The sequence below is a fragment of the Brachyistius frenatus genome, unplaced genomic scaffold (assembly GCF_029030835.1).
Source record: "Brachyistius frenatus isolate BFR_SWC_R1_liver_20210118 unplaced genomic scaffold, ASM2903083v1 Contig_187, whole genome shotgun sequence".
NCBI classification, from domain to species: domain Eukaryota; kingdom Metazoa; phylum Chordata; class Actinopteri; family Embiotocidae; genus Brachyistius; species Brachyistius frenatus.
Window position 1 is genome coordinate 548,267 of NW_027210786.1, and position 27,264 is coordinate 575,530.

At 41.9% G+C, this 27,264-nt stretch overlaps 1 protein-coding gene across 2 annotated transcripts; it reads left to right on the forward strand.

The window, feature by feature from the left end:
• The first annotated feature begins 240 nt into the window (after positions 1-240).
• bahd1 (bromo adjacent homology domain containing 1) lies at positions 241-26,910 on the forward strand. Of its 2 annotated transcripts, none has more exons than XM_069718168.1 (7): positions 241-566; positions 15,065-16,837; positions 20,869-21,278; positions 21,561-21,720; positions 21,829-21,908; positions 23,032-23,123; positions 23,416-26,910. In XM_069718168.1, exons 2-7 carry the CDS (start codon positions 15,193-15,195, stop codon positions 23,606-23,608), a joined length of 2,580 nt encoding a protein of 859 aa, XP_069574269.1. In that variant the 5' UTR covers positions 241-566; positions 15,065-15,192; the 3' UTR covers positions 23,609-26,910. The 2 variants fall into 2 exon arrangements, with proteins under 2 accessions (XP_069574269.1, XP_069574270.1); XM_069718169.1 differs by lacking the exon at positions 241-566 and adding an exon at positions 10,132-10,344.
• The last annotated feature ends 354 nt before the right edge of the window (positions 26,911-27,264 follow it).

A 27,264-nucleotide genomic window follows, 5' to 3' on the forward strand; every position in this document is an offset into this window, starting at 1 on the left:
GCCGGAGGTGACAAACCACAGTTTCTTCCCTCAGCAGTGGAAGCCACTGCTGCCAGGGTTAATACGAGTGTCAAAAGAACAGGGCTTAAGGACATTAACGAGGTGAAAGCCATCTGTCAGCCACAGCGGGGCTGCTGGGGACGGTGACATGTGGACGGCGCGTCCGTGGCCCTTTAAGAACTCCATGTTTTCGCTACATGATGCGTCAACATAAAAAGCGGATGATGCTGTTATGTAAAAACATGCCGAAGTGAGCCGTAGTTTGCAGGAGCTGTGCGGAGTGCTTAGTGCGCCTCTCTTCATCCTACAAACCATTGCCGTAGTTTGAAGTGTACAACGTGGTGGTTTTTACGCGGAGCGCATGGAGCAGCGCAGTTTGGAGTAGAACAAAAAAAAAAAAAAGGCTTCAGCCGATCAACTCAACATGAGTCGCCCTCCACACTGTTTTCCTCCTTCACTTGCGGGAAGCGTACACCTGACGCATCTCTCTCTCTCGCACCGTGGAACTGATCTTCATTTTTAAAATATCATCTCTGCTGGGTTATTCTCCAGTCTACAAGAAAACGGTAAGACTGAAAACTCGTATCGCTTCTTCGGCAAAACTGAAAGTGTCAGGCAGGACAGGATCGAGCGATGAGGCAGCGCGGGTTGGAATAATGTCAACCACAGACAGATTAACAGAATTTTCCTTTTGCTGGTGAACTAGAAACCTCAAAGGCAACTTTTGGAGGCCTCTGCTCTCACTTGTGCAGATGGCAAAGTCGTCTTTTGTCGGCGAAACGGTGAGCCTCGGCCGAGACGCCAGCTCGTGATCGGAGGAAATGTCACACAAGCAGCCTCTGTTAGAGTTTGAGGCTCGACTCTGCCGTGGAGTTTGTGTTTGGATGGTTACTCTTTACGTTAATGCTCGATATAGGTTCAAATCAAAGTTAACAAATTCTGAGGCGCATTGAGGTCCTTAATGTAGAGTGATTAGTTGATTTTGTGTGGATGCGTTGCTGAAGCAATTCGTCATTTTAATTGATTAGTTAGTTGCTCACCAAATCTGATAATCTTTTGATTCTTTATGTATTTTTTTTTTTTTTTTTAATGAACCTGTCTTCTGTAAACTGGATGTTTGCTGGTTTTTGGTGCCAGAAAACATCGTTTTTGTCAGATTTGGACAGTTTGATAGTCGATTAAGTCAAGTTATGAGGTACTTTTTCCATTTTTGTTTTTTTGTCACTTAATCCTTCAATTTAACAATATTTTGGAAGAAAAAAAAACTCTGGTTGCTTTGCTATTAATGTCCTAGACAAGTGCCATATATAATAGTTTAAACGGACTCTATTAAAAAGCTTCTTACCAATGCTCCAGTTGATATTTTACAGGCATCAGCCGTGCTGCATGCACAGCCTGTGCTCTTGATACCTACAATGCCTTTTGCAGGTAGTACCTTAACTTGGAATCGTGGCACATCGTGGCATTTCTGCTTTTCCTTGCAGATCTGAACACCTCTTCGACCCGTTGGTTGAGCAAAATAAGCATTGAATGCTTAAACTTTTTTTTTTTTTTTTTCTGACATTTCACACACTAAACAATCAATAAATGAAGGAAATTAAAGACTATAATCTGTGGAAAGTGGTCATCTCCTGGTGTAAAAGGTCACTGGACAGTGCAGGGTTTGACATCATGGTTATAATGCATGACACACAAGTTGCCTGGTGAGTTCCTCGGTATAATGGTGTTTCTAAAGCCTCTTGTGAACAGACGAGCCTGACAATAGGGCTCCACTTTTGTAGGTTGTGGTAGATTTGTGTCCAGTCAGTTCTCCACAGCGTACCTTGATGGGCCAGTTACAGCAGCATGCTGAATAGTGGTGCGTTGGCCACACGTGAGCTATAAAGCTGGATATCAATCCTGGACATAATCCCATTATTTCTGAAGAACTGTCCTGTTGTGGCCATACAGAGAGGAGGGCAAACACGCTGACCTCCCGGCCGTCCCAAAGCAGACAAATACTTCCAGCTCAGATGCTGGCACATGTGGTCACAGGAACAGGATGACATTTAAAGAAGAGGTGTCAAAAGAGAGCATAGTGGCCGATTAGTATTGTTAACATGTTGCTTATTAAATCAATCAAATTAGTGGGGGAAAAGATTTTCCAAAAGTCAAACAACGTGTCACACTGAGCTGCTGAGATACGTCCCATTTTTCACAAAACATCACACAGTCATCATCACGCTGTAGTTTCCCACAGAGTGATGTTAGATATCATCTAACAGAAACCTCATTGGGTTGATTTTATTTTAATTTTTTATGTGATATTTTTTTAATTTTCTTTTAATCCAAATAGCATTTGAACCCATCATCATTTGTTGAGACACTATTTCCTCCTTTTTCAGTAGCTTCAGTTGCAAGTCAGGCATAATAATCACTTCCTTTGGCCTGGATTTGTATGCCGGTGTGGCTGCTAAACCTCTTGGAGACGTGGAGAGTTCTTCTTGACTCAGAAGTGCAAGCTGACTTTATCACATTCCTAGAATAGTGTGATGTAAAATTGCACCTGCTAATACATTTTTTAAGAAAGAATCCAGGGTTAGCACAACCTGGGACTTTTCTATCATGAATAAAAGCCTACTCGTGAAGGTCTTTGCTGGTGAGTAAAGTGCTGCACAATCCAGACGAGAGAAGAAAGGACTTTATAAAAATATTTTTTTTAAAAATCATTCATCTGCTTGCCTTTTAGTTATCGTGACAGTATGATTTTTATTTGACTTCCTTGTGCCCCTCTCACTTCGGAAACCAAAACCCCTTCTCTTAAATCCAGATATTAAAACTAGACATGGACACAAATGAGGGCCTTTCAAGATCAGATGTGTACTTTAGTAACACAAGCAGTTGACGCACAGGCACCAGAGAGCTTTAAAACCCGAGCTGTGACCTGGAAGAGTTGTGGAGCCTGGGGGGGGCACAGATGTCCAAGATGCCCTTTCAGGTTAATCCAACTTTAGATGAGTTCTGGGAATATGTTGAAATTACCACAAAAAAAAAAAAAGAAGTCCAACAGGGAAAGAGAGACGATCCAAACACCCAAGTAAGTCCGTTTTATCTAGAGGAGAAAACCAGTTAAGTCACGTTGTGAATTCTTACTCTAATTTCAGGTGTGCTCATTTTCAGTTTTACCTCCAAGTAAAGTGGTTCATTAGCCAGGTTGATGATTGATTAATTTATATTTTTATCTGTTGTCACACTGTTGCTGTGTTCCCAGATGTTAGCCGTTACTTTGCTACGTACGGTTTCATCATAACAGTAAGGCCCGGGTTGTATGAAAACCAGAATTATCCTAAATGGCTGCCATGCAATTTATAGAACTTTACACTTTTGTGTTTTTATAATGCTGAAGAGTTTCTGCTCGTCCCTAATCCTGTTCAGTTGTGTGATTATATATCTGGACTGAATGAGCAGTGAATCTTATGTCCCAGGATTAGAAAAGCTGAGCTGCAGTCTGTAGTCCTCTAAAAGCCATTAGCCAGCCCCTCTCGCTCCCTCTCTTCCTCTCCCTCTCTCCCTCTTTCCCTGACTCACCCTGGCACAATGCCGAGACACAGCTGTGAAAATTACAGGTCTGTTTCATGGAAACATAGAAGAAGAGGAGGCAGGGCTGGTGTGGAAGGAGGGAGCAGGAGAGCAGAGACCCACAGACCGGCGTCAGCTGTCCACCAGTCCACAGCTGCAGTGGATGTGGAGCCGTTAGAGCCGGGGTGTCGCTCACTTCTCACACACACTGGGACTGTTTACATGGCGGGGGGTGGTGTGTGTGTGTGTGTGTGTGTGTGTGCGTGTGCGTGTGCGTGTGTGTGTGTGTGTGTGTTTGAGGGGGGGGACGTTAAATCCTGTTTGGCTCCGGCCAAACAGAACAGAAGCCCTCACTGTGACTGACAAACGTCAGGCTCGTTCAGTGAAAAGCACATGGCACCAAGCGTCCTTCATTTTGGCAGATGCTAAAAGCATGACCGAGGCCCCGGCAGGTGGGTAGGCGGGCGGGCAGCCCCCCCCCCCCATCCCCCTGTCCTCCCCACCCCACCCATCCCCTCCTCACTCCTTCCTCAGCTGGGCTAGAAATCTAGCAGCAGGCCTCCTCTATCAGAGAGTCATTGTTCATGATGATGATGATGATGATGACGATGACAATCTCTCCCTGTCTCCATTCACCATGCTCTATCAGTCCATCACTCTCTTGTCCCCTCCCTCCGTCCCCCCCCCCTCACCTTCGTCGCCGTCTCTCACATATTCCCTTAATTTTTCTCCACCCTTGTATTCGCCTGCTCCCTCAGAAAGTCTTGTGTCGAACGTCTGTATCTCCAAAAAGCTGTCATGCAAAGAAAAGCAGGAGGCATAATGTGACAAAATTGCCCCTCTGATTTCTACTGAGTTTGACTTTGCTGCTCAATGAGATGTGAGGTGTGAGACTCCCTCTCCACTTCCCCACACTCCTCTTGGGTGCTTCGCTTCGATCTGTTTAAATTCAGTCTTCATCACTATCTCTCTATCTGCTTCTCTACTCCTTTTTTCTTTTTCTTTTTTCTCTCTCCTCTCCTTCTTTGCTAGTCAGGCTGTCTGGCATCTTGCCCCGTCTCTTTGAAGAGGAACAGTAGAAGCAGATAATTACACTTCCTGTCCTGTATCTGCTCTGGAGTGCTGAACTGTCATCTTTACATGTGTAGGCTACACTCAGCCCAAACTCAGAAACAGCTCACTACCTGTTCTGGTGTGTAGAAAATATATAGTTGAAGCGTGTTGTGCTTTTGTGTTCGTGAGAAATTCTCTTTTGAGGTTGTATTCCTGCCATCAGATTCTACAAAAAGCTCTGATCATGTTTCGAATATCCACTTTGACCTCAGTCTCAGCTGGTTCAAGGCTTCATTAATTTTTCACATGTAGTTTATGATTTATGAGTTTATGTAATTTTTTTTGGTATCTCAAAATCATTTTTATTCTCGGTTTTAGTCCTCCCTGTATTTTCTCATTTCTAACAGCAATGGTCAGATTTCATCTTAAATTCTCAGTGTTCGCCCCTTTAGACGGTCGTTAACCCACACGAACAGCTTCTTGTATGAAGATGTTGTTATCACACAAACATACCAGCCATGTTTCACATTGTTGCTACCAGCCATGCATGACACAAATACTTCTGTCTGTTACACACACACGCACACACACACACACATGTGCTTCAGAAAACCCTACACTGTTCAGCCAAACAATGACAGGTTGCTGAAGCAGGATTAAGGCCTCCTGAATGACTTCATTGGATTACAGGTCCACTGTATGATTCATCACACTGAAAACACATTTTAATTTCATGACAGAACATTTCTGAACACGTCCCCCCTTCTTCTTCCGCTGTAGTATGAAATGGACTTGGTTTCAACAGGTGTGATGCCAGCCAGCTACTTTCTGCTTCTCTGTGTGTGGTTAAATTGTCCACATTCGGCGGGGCTTGCAGGATTTTAATTCCATTTTTGTTGCATTAACGCATTGTTGCCATGACGGTCACAATCACCTTGGTAGGGTGTCATCTCCTGAACTCCGCTGACCCGCTCGGTGCTGCCGTGCAGCCATAAATTGTTGGCAGATTGCCAAATTGACCATCACTCTCGCATCAGCCGCTTTTAACTCCCATGATAGCGACGGCACCCCGGCCAGTGGGTGTATGAGGTGGAGGGAATAAGCTCCTGAGTAGATCGCATCCTAATTGTGAGCAAAAACGGCTGTTTCGCCACTTGCGATTACAGATTTTTGTTTTGTTTTGTAGCATCCCTTTTTAAGTTGAAATTGAGTCTGTCTGCTGTAAAGCGTCTGTAAGGTTTCATAAAGTCAAAGGAAGCTGCAGATTTCAGGTGATTTTTCGGAGAGATCCGTTTCGCGTTGTCATTTGGTACGTTGTCAGTGTGAAAATATTGCTTCATTTAAAATGTGGGCAACAAGATTACATTTTGGTTTAAAGGGTCTGTAAAGATTCTCAGCCACCAGGTCACTCGATCAGAGAGTTATTTGAATGCACCTGAAGTTGATTGAGGTTCTTTAAGAGATTTCACTTTTCATCTGCAAGGATTCTTCAGTTTAACTCCTCGTCGGGTTGGTGACAGCTTGAGAGTCTTTGAGGTCACATATCCAGTTTAAGGGTAAATAAAAGGAGGCAGCTGTATGTTAAAGATGGTTAATTTTTACTGAATTTAATAAATTGTGTATTCGGTAGCTAAATGTAAAAATGTAGTGTACACAGTAACAGTAGCACAAACATAAAAGACTCATTAATGTCAGTTACATCCAGCCTAGGTTTGGTAATGATAGCTCACACTAGTCACTCTTAAATGGACTTTTATTGTAGGGAAGAGGAAGAATTTAATTAAAATATTTTAGTGTTGCTTTGGAGGAGTCTAAAACGAATCTGAACAGATTTTATGCTTCAGCTTTTGAAATTACAGAGCACACGAGTGATGTGAAAGAAAGAGTCTGGTAACTGTTTTTCTTTCTTTTTTATATATATATATAATATATATATATATATATTAAATGTCAAACATACTGTAGATATTTTTGTAAAGTTTTTTTGTTTCCAATGTTCGAGGGCGGCTGTTCTGTAGCAGAATCTGAGCTCTTTCTTTTCAGGCAGGGGCAAGCGGAGAAAAAGATCAATAAAGTATCGGTGTGTTATTTCACTCTCCTCGACGCTATCGCTCTACCCTCAGAGTTACAACTTCACCATCAGAGAATATCTCCCGAGATGAGAGTTTGTGGGGTAAGAGCTTGTCGAATAGGGGTACAAGACCTGATGTGGATGAGTTGGGAGTTTTCCCATATTAAAACAGTGTGGAACATGAAATTAATTAACAACTCTTAAGAACTCTGTTGTGTTTAAAATAATGTTTGTTTGGTGCGTGTCATTACTCCTTACCTCTGTGGGTCACTTGACCTCATTGTGGGCAAAAGAAATGACATCAAAATGTATGTTTAGGCTCAAAATTAATGGCGCCTAACCATAGACCGTATATCAAAGTGTGCATACTATTTGAGTCTGAAAAGTTAAGTCAATGCAGAAGTGGCTTAAACTACAAAACCATCGAGGGCCGCTGCAAGCCGGCTCCGATAAGTCATAATGGTGTCATTCATAAAACGTACTCCTGACTCAAAATAATCCTGTAATTAGGAAGAGCGAAATATTTAGGTAGGGCTTGTCTGGTTTGATTAATAAGTCTAAGGTGCAGTCGGTGTCCTCAGGTTCCCAGTCAGATCGAATTCGATCCACCGCTCGCTCCTCTCCAGCTCGTCCCTATATGGTCACTTCTGGCTCTAAAAAAAACAAGATGGCGACGGCGGAACTTGCCGCTTTTCAACAGCAGTTCGTCGACCAGCGAGTGACGTCATGTTTGGTTGCTACTTGAGGCTAATCCAATATATTTTGGTCAGATTTGTGATGACAATCTTCAATAATCTAATAAATTGGAACTCGACTCCAACTAAACGACGAGGTTGCTTCGTGCCTGCTGTGTGCGTAAATAAGCAGTTTGCTATCAAATTAGGTATGACAACTGTAAAGGGGGATGTTGGTGCCGTGTTCACGGTCTTCAATAACTGTTTCCTGTCCCAAACAAATTCTGTTTTGATACCGGGGGAAGGAAGCATTGAATCTCATTCAGGTCTCTTTTTGTAAACTTTGCTTTCAAGAAATGATTTGGATGTCTGCATTAATACCAGCACTGAGTGAGTGTATCCTGCTTGGAGGCAGCGTTTATTCCTCCAGGTTGGCGTTGTGCGCCTCTCCGCAGTGTGTTTTTGCAGTGCGGGTCAGGCCTCAGCAGTATATACTCCCACAGCTTCCACCGGAGCTCATGCCTCATTAACTCAACACACTCAGCCTCTTTATGGCTGTTAATTACACACTGTAAAGCAGATATTGATGAGGACAATCAGCATTTATCTCAATTAAGCTTGATTCTGACGACGCACTTACTTGATAACATAGCGGCTTTCCCATCAGTTTATTTCCCCCCAAAAATTAATAAATGTAACCTGCTGTTCGATGCAGATATCGAAGGTTTCCTGTAACGTGAACGCGCCATTGAATGAGTCCAGCGGCTGATAATCGACAGGGTGGATTTTATGTGTAACATCAGAGAAGTGTATTTCACATGAGGAGTAATAGAGGTGATAAATGACGGGCAGTGACTGATCACTCATAATTAGATCAAATGTGTCATTAAGAGCAGAGGATACAGTAGATGAGCCTAATTAAGAGGGATGCATGTTTCTATTTTCGGCTGTCATTTAATATGAGAAAATAATCACTGGGATGCTCCTTTAGGGATTAATGATATGGATGTAATATTCCTTAATGAGCTGACTGTGACCCTGTACTTTAATATTTGTGTTGCGTTTGTAAAGACTTACTGTGGTTTGCTATTGTCAGTTAATAATGTTTGCATCATATTTTGTGTTGTTTTAGTGTGGCGCTTTAACTCATGGGTATTTTCATTATTGGTTAAAATCTTTTTTTTATTTTTTTTTAAAGCGTTTAATCTATAAAATGTAGTCAAGTAGTAAAACAGGAACACGATGAGATGTTTTCAAATGTCCTGTTCTGTCAAATTAACGACCAAAACTCACTGCAGATTTGTTTTTAAGGGAAGACCTTACGTGACCTTATAAAACAGAAAACGCATATTTGAGAAGCCATGATTGCTTCAATCTGTGATGGGATCTGATTCTGAATTCCTGTGGATTTATAGATTAAATCATGAATCAATTGAGTTTTGTACTCACTGATGTTTATGATTCTGTATACATATGGGGAACACAAAGCACACTTCATACATACATTAGTGGGACCTTATCATTATCTTGTAGTTTTTTTTATGTTATAATGTCAATAACATTAACATGTTAAACCTTTAATCTAAAAAAAGTTAGATATAGTGATCTTATAGTTTTAACCTGTTGTAGCTGTCCTGTAGAAAACTAATAGTTTTTATTGCATGGGACATTTTTAGTCAGCTGTGTGTATTGTTATTCAGAATGTAATTATTATTTTCGCTAAAATATCCTTATTTTACTCGAGGAGAGATGCATCAAGTTTTGTTAAGAGGGCTGCATGCTTCTCTTTTCCGCTGTCATTGATTTGAACAAAAATACTACATATTTTGGGATTTATTTAATGGGCACACCCATTAGAGAGTTTTTGTTACTACAGGCTACAGGTTTTATACAAGGTGAGTTTATAATAATCCTTTTGTGTTTTAACATTTCATCATGGGTTTATTAAAAATTCAATATGCTTTAAAAACAGCCTTGTACTTTTATTTCCTGCAGGACCTATATTTTTCACACTTATGATAATAGTGAACAATCTGTGCATTGTTCATGGTTGACTGGTTATTGAGGTATCTGATCTCAGTTTATGCATCTATTATTTGTTGTCATTATTATTTATTTATTTTTTTAAACAACCATGAACTGAATCGATCTTGTACCTCCTGATCTTTATGTCACCTCTTTATCTTTACGTACAGTAGCACTTATTGTGAGTTCATAGTGATGTTTTGTGATCATATACCTGTGTTTTATAGTCTTTATTTCCATAATATTTCAATATTGACCTTTTAAACCTGCGGTTGTATGTTCACAGTGGATCGTGGCATTATACAGTAGATGGTAGTTCTGTAGGACCTATTTTTTCTGAAGTTTACAGATTATTTTTCATTCATTTCCTCATGTTTTACTCTTACACGGGGAGGGGGGGGCAATCAGCAATAAAATAAACTTCCTTCACATCTTTCAGATGATCAGTGGCTGGGTGAAGTTTTGTCCATTTCCAGTTTTTTTTGCTGTGGAAAGCACTGGATTTAAAACTGAGCTAGTTTGCCACAATAAACATTATGTTATAAAACGGATTGCAGAAAATATAATAAGTGCCTGAATTAATAGCAAACAATACAGCGACATGTGAAACGATCTGTAGTGAGGACACTTCAGCCCCTGCAGGAATATTACAGTTACATGACCGTGATTTCGCGTTACACGGGGATGTCCCGGTGCAACGGCGAATGTGAATGCAGGCAGCGCATGAATATTATCTCCAGCATGCCACTTCGGAAGTAGGTCACCGCTCACCGATTTGTTCACCATGTCTCCAGCTACTGTGGGCTCTTTGGTCCGCGGATCGCTCCCCAGGTCCACAGCCCCACCGAGTAGAAACTGATCAGCAGAAACAGGACGGACGGGGATATTTTTTTATTTATTTTTTATTTTTTTGCCTTTGGTGGTGGGGGGGAGTGATCTTTTATTTCCAACGGGACCCACAAGGTAATGTTGAATCGCGGATGTAATCCAGTCACAGTTGGAGATGAAAGGGTCGGTGGGTAGCCTGCTTCTAACAACTCGGCTGTAATACGAGCTCCTCATGATATTAATATTAACTAGCAGCTCCAAAAGCCCGATTGATCGCGGATGTTCGGATGTTTTTCCACTCGTTTCCCCGCTGAGGAGCTTTTTCCTTTTTTTGTTATTTATATATATTTTTTTACTTCTGATCCTCGCACTCCTGCTTCGGCATGCTGTCAGATTACCACTGACCACCACCACCACCACCACCACGGCCAACTACAAGCTCCAGTAGGCGAGTCTGTTCTTTACACAGCCTGATTACAATACAGGCTTAACGCTGCTGCCCTTAATTGCATTTTCTGCTTTACGTGATCCCGATCCATGAGTGGCCGTGGGTGTGTTTGCAACTGCTGGTGCCTGAACCTGCATGTAGGAGAAGCGAGGTGGTGTTGGTGGAGGATGGTTAGTGTTGGTGGTGTCGGACTGTTGAACTGCTGATTTGCTCCGGGAAAGTGGTGATCTGCGCTGAATGCGAAGCTGCACACGCAGCACACCAGCTTGGATTCCCGAGAGCTCCTGCCTCGGGGTTTTTCCTCTCATGATGACAGCTCTACACCGTGTCCTTCTTCTGAATGAGTCTGTGTGACAGCCAGGCAGCGCAGCCGCCTCCTCCTCCTCTTCTTCTTCTATCTGACTTCTGATACAGATACAGTCAGTCAATACGCCATCAGCGGGAGTGAGAGAGTGAAATCTTTGGCACAAAATTACCAGCAAGTAGGTTTCAGGTGCCAATTGTGCTCCATTTACTTTCAAATGTGTAACGTATACAAATATTTTTCCATTTGATCTTCTGCATTGGTTGGAGGGCCACCATCTCCAAAAAAAAAAAAAAAAGATATTAATCTCAGGATAATTTGAGAGGCAGAAGAAACAGCAAATATATTTTCTCATTGCTGTTCTGCTGGCTTTTTCTTGAAATACTGTTAAACGGCTTGTTTCCGTTCCCTTCCTTTATCGAAATAAGTACTTATGCTCGGTGCAAATTAAGCTTCTAAAATATGATGTGTTGTTCTTGATTAAACTGCACAAAAATAAATGTTGTTGTTAAAATTGCAACATATTAAATGCTGCTTATGCGTTGGGATCAGTAGGCTATAACAGTAGAGACAGTTCTGTGTACTTCTGATGCTTGATTGTAGTGTATCCAAGATGTTTTCCATCACCAAAGTTCAGCTTCTCAGTCCTCCTAAAAATCCCTCAGTAGACCCAGTCTTCATGTCCACCCTGAGGCTGTAACCTCTGATCAGTGTCCAAACAAGGCCTGGAACCAATATTTTAAATCACTGGTCTTCAAGGTTTTTGTCTTGTGACTCCTTAAAACAAAGGGCAGTCTGCTTGCGGCCCCTCATCACAAGTTTGATATGGCTGTGGGTGGTAACTCGGCAAAAGGAAAGTGATTTTATTTGAATGCTTTTAAGAGGTCTAAGGATGCAGTTTTTGTTTTGTGAATGTAGTGTTTCACAGGGGGAAAAAAGGGAGCTTTGGTAGGAAACATTAATACAAAAACTAAAGATTAGTTAAGAAAGAGAGTTAACCAGTAATAAGAAATATGTATTTCACCAAAATCTACATTTTAAACTTTATAGAACAAAAACATTCACAAGGTTCTTCCTGAGGAGAACAACATGTGTTGAATAGATCCTGGGTATGCCAGAAATGGTTGTAAAAATGGAGTGACTGTTGCCAACTGGGATTTTAAATCTTTTGTTTCATGTTCCCTCAAAGTGTCCCAATACAATTGTTCATATTTTCAGTAAACTGTGTGTGTGTGTGTGTGTGTGTGTGTGTGTGTGTGTGTGTGTGTGTGTGTGTGTGTGTGTGTGTGTGTGTGTGTGTGTGTGTGTGTGTGTGTGTGCGCGTGGGGCTATTGGTTTTGTTGCTGTGCATAAGGCAGAGTGTGAGAAGCACTTTTAAACAAGCGGCTTGTTTTAAGTTGCTTTTCATAACTGCATGAAAAAAGACGACCACCTTGGTTTTAGTCTCGCCTACCTGAAAGTTATCGTGTCATTTGTTGCGGTCAGTGTGGTGACGGTCTCTAGCCAGAGGAAATGATAATGCTCCTCAATGAGCTCCTGTCCTTTCCACTGTGCACGCTTGTCTTATTCAAATGGAGCAAGTTGATTTGATATCCACAGACAGAAACTCAATGTGAGGCTCCTTCTGTCCGCTTGTTATCTGGAAATTAAATTTCTCCCTCATGGATTGCATTTCACGGTTCACCGATTCATTCGGCAACAAGGGCTATAAGACCGAGCAATGAGATGTTTTTTGAAAATGTCCAGCTAGACTTTTGTGCACTTCAGTCTAAGTGAGTTTGCATTGTTTGGCAATTTAACTCAGGGTATGTCCTGCATTTGTATTTATTTTTAACAAATATGCAGCTTACAGGAGTCACAAAGTGTGTTCAGGTTTTTGTGCAGAAATTCTTACACATTTTGCAAATTAAAAACTCCTCTCACTGCATGCCCCTTGATTTAAGCACTTTAACTTGAACTAATTTAAGGATCATGTACGCTTTTAGTTGTCTAACCCGCCATTAGGTGTTACATGAGAGCAAGTAGAAAAATGTAATTTGTTGCACACTCGGTGAGAAGATGAAGTTTTGTAAATATCGAGTGGGTAAGTAAGCTGTTAATTGAACCAGTTCTTATTATTCAGCGCAAAAACAGCCTTTAAGTCACAAGCCAACATCGGTTTGTTTTTGATGCATGGTGCCTGGCTGTAAATGGTGAAAGACTCGAGTATCACAGGAAAAAATCATACCGACAAAAAGATTTAAAATTTGTTTTGTTTTTTTAAAGAGGAGAAATTCAGTTTACATCCAGCTTAAAAAAAGAAAACTAATAGCATTCAGGACATGAGATCCTTGTTGTGTTACAGACACGCATTCTCTCCTTGACTGCCCCTCCATAGTCATTAAAGCCTGGTTGCAACTATATGTGGCTGACTTTGAAAACAGGACAGAAAAATAGAGCATGATGCGATGCACTTTGATTTGTAGAAAACAAACATCAGTATGGAAATAAACATTGTTTACTGTGGGCTTCTCACAATACCGTCAGCTCTCAGTCCATTAATGTCAATACCAGCCGACGGAGATGTTGCATTTTCGTCCTGATTGGGAATTATTTTGGGCAGAATAAGTATTATTGCAGGTGGAGCCTGTTTTATTGTATGTATGCATGTATTTTCTTTCAAAATAATTAAAAAAAAAAGGTATAACTGTTGTGTTACCTGCTGCTGAGGTTTGTGTGCTATCTGCCTGCACAAGTTATATATCTGTGCACAAGACCAGAGCAAATACCACCTACTTCTGTCTAATGCACTTGTGTGTACACTGTACACATGATGTCATACAATGAAATGAAATGGATTATTTTGTATAGACTTTACAGAACAAATTTTGCAGGTGTAGAAAGATTTGACAAAAAACATGGCATATTAACTGTATGGCAATCATATTACACTTTTTTTTTTCTTTTTCTTCCCCAAAATGTAATTTTACTGTCAGTAGTAACTAGAAATGTACCATCAAATGAGTGACTTGTTAAAAGATGAGTCTTCTAATTGATCGTATACTATATGTGTCTGGTGTTAATGTAATCGAGGACCTAATCTTTTCTGAAGAGAGTGTGCGATTGTTAAAGCTCAGTGGTTTTCAGACTGAAGAGTCCCTTAATATAAAAAAAAGACACATGTTGACTTAGTTCTTGGAGGTCAAGCAGCATAATTGTGTTCCAGGGCTGCTGGAAGAAGGATGATCCATCTCTCTCTGCTGCACACACGAGTGTCATTGCATAAAGGTCACTGGCAGTTGAATCATCAGGACTCTAAAGGCTTTCCCTAAGTGGTGTGTGTGTGTGTGTGTTTGTGTGTGTGGTGAGAGAGCAGGAAGACAAGTGAATTACAGAGCATTGTAAAGCTTCTTTTGCATCTTCCTCCCTAAAGTTCCTGGAGATGCTTTGATGTGCCAGCCTGTTGACATGGAAACTGAAGCGGCTGCTGTGTGACGAGTGTTTCTGCCACCACTTTTGGTGAAATGAGGATCAATTCATGAGTCATTTGATTGTTCTCCAAACATTGAAGAATTGTGCCTTAATTTGTGGCATTGTGAATTAAAGATCTAAATCACTTCTACAGTATCCATCAAATCAAATGTTAAAGGCCTCACTTGTTTCGGCTCCTTGCTCCCGTGTTGTGGCAGTCGGTGGGTGAATTCTTGTAATGATGATCTCTTGGCGGATTGTTTGAGTCATTAATCTACTTCAACATGACTTTAAGGAGCTGAAAAATGGCACAAGGGATGAACATGCAATAGTTAAATTTTTCATGATCAGAATTCAAAACAAAAAAGTAGTTACAGCACAATTATAAAAAATGTAAACTAAAAGAGAAAGGGTAAATATATACCCAACCCTAACATGCTCCTAGTCTCCTCAAAGTGTATTTGCATGTTAAGGAGAGGGGTTGTCTTAAGTGATTGTGTTCATTGGGGACCCGGAAATTGACGGCAAACTAAGTAAAACCGGTTGTTAAATTATGCATCAGAAGATCATGTCTGTTGCATGAAGTCATTTTCAGATTCTACAAGAGTGACGTCTTTGTGGCGCTTACATTTGTCTGATCTGTGTCTCCTCAGAGAGTATTGGGACCCAGGGGATGCTCCGTGATGACGCTGACTAAAAGCCCTGTCTGAGCAGACACCCACCGGCGTACGACCCTGTGGATGACGAGGTTTTGGAGGATCTGCTCCCAGACGCTGAGACCATGGTGAAAGCTCAGCGGAGCCAGACAGTGAAATGTGGGAAGCCCCGGAAGGAGAAGAAAAGCGAGGAAAGGGGAGATGGCACAAAAAAAGGGAACGCAGGAAAGAATGAGCTGAGAGGAAAGAAGAACAGGGACAAGAAAGTCCCCCATCGACATCGAAAGAAGGCACTGGTGATGGGCGATGGAGATGCACTGGACTGCTGTGTCCTGCTCACCCGTTTGGAGGAGAAAGGAGTTGAGGGTAAAGGAAAGGATGCGTCCAAAGCTGTGAAGCAAAAGAGTGTTAAAGTCAAAAGGAAGCTGCGCGCCATTCAAAGAAGGACCAAATCTGGACTCAAGAAAACATCCACAGCAAATCTGCAAACACTGGAACCAAAAAACAACCAATCCGACGCCTTACTCATGTTGTCCCCATCTGTCCTCGAGCCCCGCAGGAGGAGGATGGCGTCTCTTAACGCTGAGGCCGTCAACAGCTTGCTGCTCTACAGAGACAATTCCCTCGTGACAAATCTCATCAAGAAATGGCAGCCTTCCAGTGAGGCTCCAGCTAAAGATCTCGCTAAACCTGAACACAAAGGTCGTAAAACCAAAACGGTTTCCTCAGAAGGAAAAGCAGTCCTCAAAGACGGGCCGAAAAAACAAAAGCGGTCGGAAGCTTCGACTCAGAACATCGACTGGTTGAGTTTGTTTGCGCCAACACCTCGGCGCCAGGCAGGCCTCACCGCTGCAACACTGCTCAAACTCACCAGTTCCCAATATGGAACCAAACGGCAAAAAAAGACTGACTCCAAGCCGGCGGGTGGAAGTGAAGCAGCAGCTACAACTCAGGATGGCGACAGTGGTAAGCCTGTGTGTGGAGGATCAACTCAGACCAAAAGAAAAACGCATCCAAAGCATGAGGAGCAACTTAAGCACAGAAAACCGGGCACAGAAGATCCGGTCCGTTCCCAGCTGAACTCTACCATTCAGGGCTGCTGTAGTTTGAGTAAGACGGAGGCCTTGGATCCGGGGTGGAAGGGTGCCGCGGGGGGGCAGGAGTGTCTCAAACATGCCCTCCATTGTGGCTCTTCTCTGGGATTCTCTTTAAAAACAATCAAAGAGGAGCAGGTGGAGACGGAGGTGTCTTCCTGCTACTGCTGCTCCCAGGAGAGATGCGTCGAGTACTGCCACAGACTGAACCTTTTCCTGAAGGACAAGACCTTCAAGGAACCAGAGGAGGGCTCGCTGTCCGAAGTGTTCCACCACCACCACCACCACCACCATCACCACCATCACCACCACCATCTGCAGTCATCCCATTCTGTCGGCCACCCGGCAGCCATGACCATCAGCCCGCACACGTACACCTGTTTCCCAGGCTACTACGTCCACTTCAGCCACCCAGACAACTCCCCCTCTCCCATGTCACCCCTCGCTTTATGCCCAAGGAGCGGCAAGAGGCCGAAGCTGCTCCCCAGCGCAAGTCCGCAACCCTCAGGGATTAGCCATCCAGTGTACTGCTGCACCTCAGTGGAGGCGTGCTACGGCGATCCCTGCAGGACCAACGGCTACCCTGCTTATACCAGTGTGATTCCAGCCGTCGCCAGAGGAGGGTGCTCCTTCAGCCCTGCAGACTGCACCAAATGTAACCACGGCGTCAAAAGAGGTAGGCTGACGTCAGTGTTTACTTCATCTGTTCTGTTTCAACAGAACATATTAACCTGAGTTAAAGCACAGGATGTCTCGATGTCTTGAACTTCCTCAAACACTCCATAATGCAAAAGGACAGTTCGTTAAAGTGTCTATTGCGTCTATGATTGTTGAAAGCTGTTCACATTTATCGCTTCTGAAGAATAAGGTGTAGCACTGATGTAGCAAAAACTTACCTCAAATTTTATCAAAGGTTTTTTTCGGATCTTTTAAAAACTTGAATAAGTTTGACAAAAAAAATTCATACCTCATGTTCCACTTAGAGCACTTGAGTGTTGTTGTTGTTTTTTTTAAAAATATCCTTAAATCAAGTGACTTTCTTTATTACCTTTATTACTTATGTTTAGGGTAACTAACCCTTTCTAAACACTTAAAATGTCATGATGCAAAGTCAGTGTAAGTCGGGGTACAGGAAAACAACTACAAGATTCAGAACATTTGTGTTTTGCTTCTTCCGGACTGTGGTTTAACTTTTGTTGCCTGTACCATTTCTGCCAGTTGTCACAAAGACAAAATGATCCTTCAAAAAAGAGAGAAATTCTTCCAGTAAATCATAAAGTTCTTGAAATAATTTTGTTATTGCAAACAGATGAGAACAAAATAATGGTCAATGAAGTGGAGGCCAAGATATCCTTACTTTAAGTCTCTTGTGTACGTCAAGTTAAAAAAAAAAAACCCACAGAATCCAAAATTTCCTATAATCAAATGCCCACTTCTATCAAACTCTCCATCATCTTTCCATTTTAAATGTTAAGTTTCCAAACCCAAGCTAAGATAACAATACTGACATTGTTTGGGTTGATTTCTTCCACTTCAGAAAGCTCCCTTAAGACCCGTAGAAGGCATTAAAAGAACTATTTCCACAAATGCAGCAGTAAATGCAACCTCCAGTGTACAATCAGTGGCCACTTTAAGTGAATCTTTTCTAGTAAGTGTTAAATGTTCGTGAGCTCAGTGTAGTTATGATATGATTTTGTATGCAGTCCACCACTAATCCAGCTGCCAAAGCACTACAATGTGCTGAGAAAGGCTCTTATATCAGGCATTTTTATTGTCCCATTTTGGAATGTCACTTGAGTGGGAAGTTACAAAAAAAAAAGTCAGATAAAGGGCAAGACCTCTTTTGTCTCAGTTTGAATACAAGCTGCTGGACAGTGAATACGAGGCCTGTGCAGCTGAAACCTAATGAGCTGATTGTGTGAGCTCGAGTGTCACCAGTTAGTTTCTGTGTTCAAGTCGGAGACGTGAGCCAGAACAGGAAAACTCTTTATGAAGTCTGTGATGAATTTAATTTGCTGCTCGCCCTAGTATTGTGTGTGTTGCCTTATTGTCACGCTGTCATGGATTACTAGGACTCTTAAATAGAACGGAGCCATTGTTAATGTTATTAGTAGCACCTGCGCTTCTCCTATTATGACATGTGTGCTGTGAAAAAGGCCCATGGTCCACCCACACAGGTGTTGCCGCTCTCCTGGCTGAATAGACCTCGTCTCATTACTGCCCGGGAACGCACAATCCAGTTAAACTGACATCCGCCTCGCTCTTCTGCTCATTTGTGGCATCCCTGTATGCGTGTCTAACTTCGGATGCATTGCATTTGGATAAATTTGGGGTTTTTTGCTTTCCGGGTGAGGAAAGCAACAACAAAAAAATCGCATTTGATCGCGGGTGAGCGTCCCTTGCTTGCATGTTCGCTCCTCCCAGCGGGATGCGAGGGAGAATCAAGGAAAAAGCGCAAGGATGGAGGAATTGTATTTACCAAACTGCTCGCTGCCCCACAGCATCATGTTGAAGATATGGCAACCCCTCATGACACACAGCTCTCAGAGCTCATTTGTTCCTCCAGAAAACACCTTGCGCCTGTCGCCTGCTGCTCCAGCACATGGATATATGCAAAATCAAGGATGTGGTGATAACAAATAACACAGATTAGCAATTTTATTTCTTGGTTAAAGAACATAATAGACATGAGGGTGCTATAAATACTCTGAATTTTTCTAACCTGAATATTTTTCTGCTAAAGACCACAGGTAGAGTCAGTCTGCTGTCCTTTTCAGCCTGAGACTGAACAACATTGGTAGCCATTACTGTGTTGCTATACTGGGCCACAGCTCTATATACCGTTTTCTGAAAAATACAATTGGAAAGGAAAATGATGACAAGAAAAAACTTATGAAGGAAATAAGAATAAACAAAGCTGCTTCAAAATTTGGATTCTGCACGTGTAATATTTTGTATCTCATGAATAAAACTGAGTAACGTTGAAAGCGTCTGGTGGTACATCCAGTCCTGTTTCTGCTGCTGTTTGCCTCCAATATTACAAATCATGCAGTGGTATTGCAGTCAATATAGAAGCCCAACACTCCTTTTCCTGTTCCATTAGATCGATAACGGCATTACAATTAAAGGGATGTTGTTTATCACTAATGCACATAGGATGCACCTGTGTCTCCTCACTATAAACTCCTATCTGGAGCCTCCTAACTCCTCACTCCTTGTCTCCTCTGCAACACATTTGAGGGATTGGATCATCCTCGATGATGGTGCAGGGAGGACAATTTCAGGTCACGGATGGAGGACGCAGGAGGGAGGATGGTAGATATGTTTGTCCTGGCATGGCGACCAAATGCCTTTGCTGCGTCCCTGATTGGTTGCTACTTTGTGGGAGGGTAGGGATTAGGATTAGGCAACAATTAATTTAGTTTGAGGCATGGTCAAGGCAAAATACCCATTTGTCATCCTTGGGAAAAAAACAAACATCTTGCAGCAAGGACTGGATGAACTATAAATTAGCTGTGAGGAAAGCACGCGCATCTCTGTGAATGAACTATGGTAGGCTGCTGTAATTCGTAGCGAGGTTCTACCCAACATCCAGATGTGCCGAGGTCTGATAAGCCAATAGAAGTGAAAACACCTTTGTGAATGTGCAGCTTTTAAATTTGAGCTAAGATGAATTAAATAAGGGGAGAGCTTCTAAGCTTCTATGCACTCAAATATTTTATTTGAAGCTACACTGTGTGCTCAATACACTGAAGGGTGTGTGGCAGTCTCTTACCTGGTCTGGTATGAAGAAGCAGCCCATGGTGGCTAATATTTGTGAACCCTCTGTTAATATTGCTGTGTAACATTACTGAGTCAGTTCTCCTGCCCTTTCACTAATGTTGTGCAACATTTCGGCATTTATGACTTGCAGTTTGTGGCCACAGTGGCAGTTGTCTGTTGAAGTCCTACTTGTAATGGAGCGTTTTCAAACTGCAGTATTTCTAGTTGAACACAAAGCAAAAGTCCTGCATTGGAAATTCGACAACTGGCGTTAGCAGCAAAACATACTTGAGAATAAAGTGCTCACTTTTTATTAAAGCTGTTAAATGCTGTAGCTCTTTTGGGGCACTTTACACTGTCGGTTTGGTTGAATATGAGATTTTAAAAGTTCATTGAATATTCTGTAATTAAAATCGAACTCTCCAAAGATGGCAAATAATTGCGGTGGGAAAAAAAGTACAATTTCTTTTGCAAGTTTTGAGAAACATAATATGGCAGTATAAATATAACTGAAAAAGCCTCATGTTTATGTATTCTCCTTGGAGTAAATACAAATGCTGATGAGGTTTGGATCCAGAGAGCTGAGAAATAAATTGATCAATACCGTAATGTCGTACCTGCAGCTGCGTCAGGGGAACAACCGTTCATGTTATGTGACTCACAAGAGAATGCTTGTGTCTGTGCTTTTCAGTGTCAGTTTCAGCGGGATGTGCACGTGTGTGTGGCCGCTCGGTTAAAGGCTATAATTGAGCTTAATTGAGGCTCTGTTTGGTTTTTTTCTGCTGCATCAGCAGAACTAATAACAGCTGAGTGTGTTGTCATGTCTCTATTATGTAACCTTGTTAAAGGTTGTTGATCACTGTGGCTGCTCCTTAAAGGACTGTGTGCACAGTTCACTCTTGTCACTTTGCTTCATTATGGTACATTTTTCTGTTCCCTCCTCAGATGACTACCCATCAACCCTCAATGACCACCACGGCCCCTCCTCTATCCCCGTCTGCCCCAGCCCGAGAGTCATCACTGGCTGCCCCGTTCCCACCGTGCCTCCGGCCGGCCAATCGGTGCCCCACGTTCAGACTCCGCTGTCCGACCCCAGCCAACCCCAGCCTCCCCTGCAGGTGGCGAGGGAGTGTCCACAGAGTGCCAAGCCGCCCAGCGGGTCGAGGTCTGGCGCACGCGGCACCGGCAGCATCAGCTCGGCTGTCTGCCCTCTCAACAGGGACAAGAAACAGAAGCTCAGCTCTGCCAGCGTCGGAGGGCAAACTGTTGCCAAGCAGCCGAAGAACGGCCGACAAAAATCCACCAATGGCTGGAGGCCAGTTGGCCTGCCCTTTCAAAAGGAGGTTTTCTCTGTGGTACGTAGGGAAAGTCACGCTGGTTCTTTTTGACAGAGCCTTGATGGTGCCACTCGTAATTAAATCTGATGTAATTTAACGGGACTGTCCCGAGAGAGTTTGGGATGCTTTATCACACCTTTATTCACAGTTTTATTAATGTTATCCAGACACCTGACTGTCGAAGCGGAGAAGTCATTCAATTGAAATCGCATGCTGCAGCTTTTTACTCCACAGCCTCTCACAGCTTATCAGTTTCGGACTGCTAGAGGAGTCACTATTTCCTGCTGCTTGTGTTCCCAGGGAGAAGAAGCTCTGGTGCTGAGGAAGTGTTTTGAGGGGGTCCACAGGGACGGGGATCTGATTCGGGTCAGAGACACTGTTCTGCTGAAGTCTGGACCTAGAAAAAAGTCTCTGCCTTACGTGGCCAAGGTGTCAGCATTGTGGGAGGAGCCAGAGACAGGTAGGACATTTGTTGTACGCAATGTTTACTTGCATCACAAGAGCAGCTGAATTGATGTGGTAATAACTGACTTGGGAACTGTCTGGGGTGTTGTTGTTTTTTCTTCAGGAGAGCTGATGATGAGTTTGTTTTGGTACTACCGTCCAGAACACACACAGGGGGGACGCAACCCCAGCATGCATTGTGAGGTAAGAAGCTGGCATGTGTACTTATCTTATCATCTCAACCATCCTTTTTTTACCACGGCCACAGACACGGTACCACTTTCTAATAAGTGTCAGGTGTAATTGTAGAGCAGGAGTCACGTCAACTCTGCAAGGTATATTCAACTCCATGTAACTAGGGCTTTAATATAGGCTTTGTGCCATTAACTAATGTATCTGTAAACAATCATAAACTGACTGTAACTTGTTAACGACAGATGTTTTAAATCAGACCAGTATCATTTAATGATTTATTATTGAAGATTTTTGTATTGTCAACTCATTTTCAATTCAATTCAGTTTTAATCATATAGCAGCAATTCACAACGAGTCGTCTCGGGTCCCTTCACACAGTGAAGTTCTTACAACTTTAGAGAGAGAAACTCAACAAAATACAGATTCCCACATGAGCATGAGTGACTGCAGATGAGAAAGATACAGCTTCAGAGCCAGAAATACCTGCAGAAAATGCACAAAACGTTGGGAACCTATAAAGACCACAACAATAAAGTGATCCTAACAAGAAGGTCTCTCTATCCGTCCAAAACCTCATCGATTTTATTTCTCTCTGCCACAGAGCTCCATTGCTGTCCAAAACCTTTTTGATAAGACATACTCTTGCACCACTCATAGTTTGCCTTATTTCCTTACCCTATACTTGGAGTGTATTAAGGAACTTATACCCACGGATGATCGTGTAGGTTTACATATAGAGTGCATACACGTGTTGAGGAACAGCTTCCGTTGTGCTTCCTTCCTGTTGTCAATTATCTCCCAGAGGAACAACTTCAATCCAATGTCTAAAAACAATAAACCACATAAAGTCTGTCATTTCACGGCTGAACTAACAAACACATCAGTGTCGCAGTGTGAGAACAGGAACAGGGCTTTGGCTCGGATGAAGAGGGGAAACCTTCTTCTTTCAAATACGTCTTTTATATGTAGAACTCAGGATAAGACAGAAGTGTTTTTCTACAATGTGGTAGAGAGACGTTTTGAGGACCCACTACTCCTCCAACATGTGAATAATGTGAAGGTTTTCACTGGGATATTGGAATATTTTGTTTTCGTATTTTTAATTTGACTTAACGCAAGTGTCTTTCCCCAGAATGAGATCTTTGCATCTCGTCACCAGGATGTGAACAGTGTGGCCTGTATTGAAGACAAATGCTATGTCCTAACATTGGCACAGTATTGTCGGTAAGAAAGAAAGTCTTTTGGCTTCAGCATTTCTCTTTGAAGTATATTTCTTTTGTATTAAACCTGCTGCTTTTGAAAGATTACTAGTGAGCAAATTCTACATTGCAGGTTTTTGATTATTTTTTTTATTTTACTTTCAAATCCCCACTGGTTTAACTGAGAAGAATAATGCATGTTTAACATAAACAGCAGGCAGGTTTGCTCAGTTCTCAGTTTTAAGCCACGAAGAAACATGTGTGCAGTTTCTTCTTTTTGAATGTTTTTGTGATTGAGTTTCTTGTGCTGTGTCCAGATTTTGTGCCTTGGTAAAGCGCCGTAGGGAGGGCATATACGACAGTGCCGCCTCCCTTGTGGTGCCACCCGTTGTTGGCAACTCTATGCCCACCCACCACTGTGTGCCCGATGACGCTGACCCGGAGCTGGTGTTTTTCTGTCGACACGTCTACGACTTCCGCTACGGACGCCTCCTCAAGAACGTGCAGTAGCATCTGAGACATTATGCTGCGGGACGTGACATAACGTTACCCTGGTTTCCTCCACATATTTTAATTAGCTACCTGCTGCCTCTGTGAGAGAGGACCTGGAGTTTAGGATGAAGGACGGGGAGTTTATTTTAATTTGAAATCTCTTGTTCATAATTTTACATGCCACACATCTATTCAGTAAAATTAAAGGTCTGACTTATTGTATAAGAGTTAACATGGTAGTGTCTTTATCATACATGGCTCTCTCTGGTGTTAGCAGCTATGTGAAGAACCTGGAACGTACCCTGCTGTAGAAAACGCTACTGTAGCTCTTAGAAATGTGACATTTGATAGATATGCAGAGAAGTTGATGCTACATGTGAATAATGCCACTATCTGTCTGACAGATATCAGATACACAAAGGATCTATGATACTCCCATAGATCATGAAATTTTGAGGTATATCATGTCAATAGATGAGGGTTTTTTTTCTGTCAATAGATTTCTCTTTAATTTGCAGTTGCTTGGTGTCCATCTTAAAGTAAAAACATAGGGTTCTTTACAGGATACTGTAAACAGAAGTTTTAGGAAAAGCTGTAGGCTATTCAAAATATTCTGAAGGAATAGTTAGACATTTTGGGAAATGGGCTTTTTTTCCAGAGAACTGAATGATAAGATAGAAACCATCCTCATGTCTGTAAGGTTAATGTCAGGCTACCACTAGCAGCTGCTTAGCTTAGCTTAGCATAAAGACTCAAAAACTGCCCATTTCCAGGCTTTGTGCTATGCTGAGCTAAGTGGCTGCAGGCTCCAGCTATATACTTACCGTATACAGACACGAGAGTGGTATCACTGTTCTCATCTAAATCCCAGCAGGTTAGCATGTCTCCCAAATATTTAACAGTTCCATGTAATTGTGATTGATCCGGAGGTCTCACCCTAAACACAGCCGTGAGGAAAACTATTGATCAGAAGGTTTGATTAAATCCACTGCAACTTTATTACCACTGATCACAGCCTACAATGAAATGTGGACGTTTTTCGGCTGCGTGTCTAATGAGTTTGAGAGAAATGTAGGTTTTATGTCATATCTATAACTCTGAAATTCACCAGAGTGGTGGTTTTCTACACTGTAGGACCGACCTGCACTCAACAAAGAAAGCACAGTTTAGTTCATTTAGGTTTCGCGATGTGAAGATGTCCAATGAGCCAAGCATTGAGGGGATTTTTGTTTTGCCAATGCTGAGGAATATTTTCCTTTACTCAAAGCTGTTTGCCAGAGTTGTGTCTTGACTCTGGTCAGCTAACTGTATACTTGCATTTAGAAAAATATCTGGATGAGTGTCTGTTCATGGCAGATGGCGTCAGTTAGTCACCTATATTCTTGTTTCTTCACCGATGAGATGGTGAGTAATGTATTCAGTGTAGCATTTAAATCTGTGATGATGCTTCGTTCCTATGTCTGAGCAAAGATATGTATTTATTTCTGTACTGAGAAAATATAATTTATTTTCAAAAGATAATTTTAAAGACTAGTTTTAGATTAGTGGCTTTCATTCCTGATTAGAAAAGGAGCTTGAATTTGTCTCTCCTTAGCTGCACTGTCTACAATGAAAAGTGTGCGAGTCACTAGTATATCTGTGTTTGAGTTTGCTTACCCAATGCAAGCCTATTAAATGTCGTGTTGAGATGTTGAAGTAAGCAGATTTGAGGACACATATGGAGTATTTGGAAGGATCTCGGTTACAATTTGAAGGACGTGTTAAGATGTGATCAGCGATGCTTAACCTGCAGGACCAAAATGTACCTTGGCCTCTCCCCGCTTCCTGTCATTCTCCTTTCACTTCTCCTCAGATGATGAAACTTTGCCTCTTCACCTTTAAATGCCGAATGCTACGATGATTTAAACTTACCTTACCATTAGCCTGTGCCCTTGATCTTGCTGCCTCGTAGAACATTCCCAGCCTTTTGTTTAGAAATGTGTACTGATCTCAGCCTGGGTTTTATAAAGCTTGTTAGTGTGCTGATCTTGATTCCTTGATGCTTGAGATGCATTTAGGTGTTTCGTGTGAACCTCTAGGCAAAACTCAATCTTGATCAACACTTTTATTTGGACAAGTTTGAGTTCAATTTAAAGTAATTTTTAGTATCAAAACACGCAACAAGTGAAGACTAAATGACTGTTAATAAAGCAGTTAAACATTTTGAGAAATGCATTTTTTTAAATTTCATTTTTGCAGGGCATTATATGAGAGAAATGATACCGCTCCTATATTAGTATGCTAAATATAAAGCAGTGGGCAGCAGCTAGTTAACCTAGCTTCGCATAAAGATTGGAAACAGGAAGAAATGGGGACACGATCCACCTACAAGCATCTTTCACATTCACATATTATACTTTGTTTAATCTGTAAAAAATCAAGGTGTAAAAACTATAAACTGGTTGATTCCAGTCTTTATGCAAAGCTAAGCCAACCACCTGGTGGTTGTAGCTTCAAATTACAGGCGTGAGAGAGGTCACCTCTCATCTAATTCTCCACAAGAAACCTTTATTGCCATAATGTCTTTTCCTTTAAGTTTGTAGTTCTTGAATAACAGAAGTTGTGGTTAGCTTGAGCAGTTGCTATGAATTCTACTTGCAACAAAAAAAAAAATTCCACAAAATGTCCACAGAAACTTTTGTACCACTTTCTCATCCACCTCTCAACTGTGCTTATAATTATGTTCCAAAGGGGTTGATAGCACAATATGATGGGATATAATCAGGTATTTTGGGGAGAAATAATGACGTATATTGAGCATGCTTAAAGGACATACAAAGTAGGCGTTTAAATAAAGAGCTGACCACAACCACTGTTCTACATGAAGGAGGAAACTATTTACACACACCCTACAAGCACAGGGGAGTATTTGATAGTCAAAACATGGATTTTGTTTGAGGTATCTCTTTAAAATGCCCATCCAGCTTACTTCTGCTTTACTTCTTGCACTCCCGGGCTGGTGATTCACTTTTTTATGTTATTTCAGGAAATAGTTTCACGAGAATAATGGTGTCATATTGGACTTTCAAACAAGGCTCCTCAGATATATGTTCACGTTGGTTAATTCACTTCATCAGACTAAAATGGAAAGAGTAAACCCTGACATTTCAATCTGCCTTCCTCTGTAAACCAAAGGTTATCACTCTATATCAGAGGTAGCAAAATGTCCCTGCTGACTGAAGTATTTTCTGATGTATGTCACACTAACCCAGCAACACAATACAACGCAGAATTGGGTGAATAACATTTGGTTAGATTTGCTTCTACAATTTATCCCCCCCCCTCCCACACACACACACACACACACACACACACACACACACACACACACACACACACACACACACACACACACTCCCACACCCTCACCTTGGATCAGAGTTAGAAAACTACACACCATACATATTATGGCCTTAGGAATCACTCAGCAATCTAATTATGTTTAATCAAGATGTGTGATACTTATGTCTTAATTGGTCCTCTGTGCCTGTTCCCATTAATCCATATATATATATATATTCCAAGAGTTTTCCTTGAAGAGTAGGATGAGTAGTTACTGTAGTTTTTGCATACCTTCCAAATGCCTTTCATTTTTGTCAGATGACACTGATCTTGAATCACCACAAAGAAAAGTT

What these genes read in the sequence shown, in the direction of transcription:
- bahd1 (XM_069718168.1), top strand. Translation starts at nt 15,193, where the DNA reads ATGGTGAAAGCTCAGCGGAGCCAGACAGTGAAATGTGGGAAGCCCCGG. An exon ending in ACCCCAGCATGCATTGTGAG is followed by an intron (nt 21,909 to 23,031) that starts GTAAGAAGCTGG and finishes GTCTTTCCCCAG; the next exon opens with AATGAGATCTTTGCATCTCG. An exon ending in ACATTGGCACAGTATTGTCG is followed by an intron (nt 23,124 to 23,415) that starts GTAAGAAAGAAA and finishes TGCTGTGTCCAG; the next exon opens with ATTTTGTGCCTTGGTAAAGC.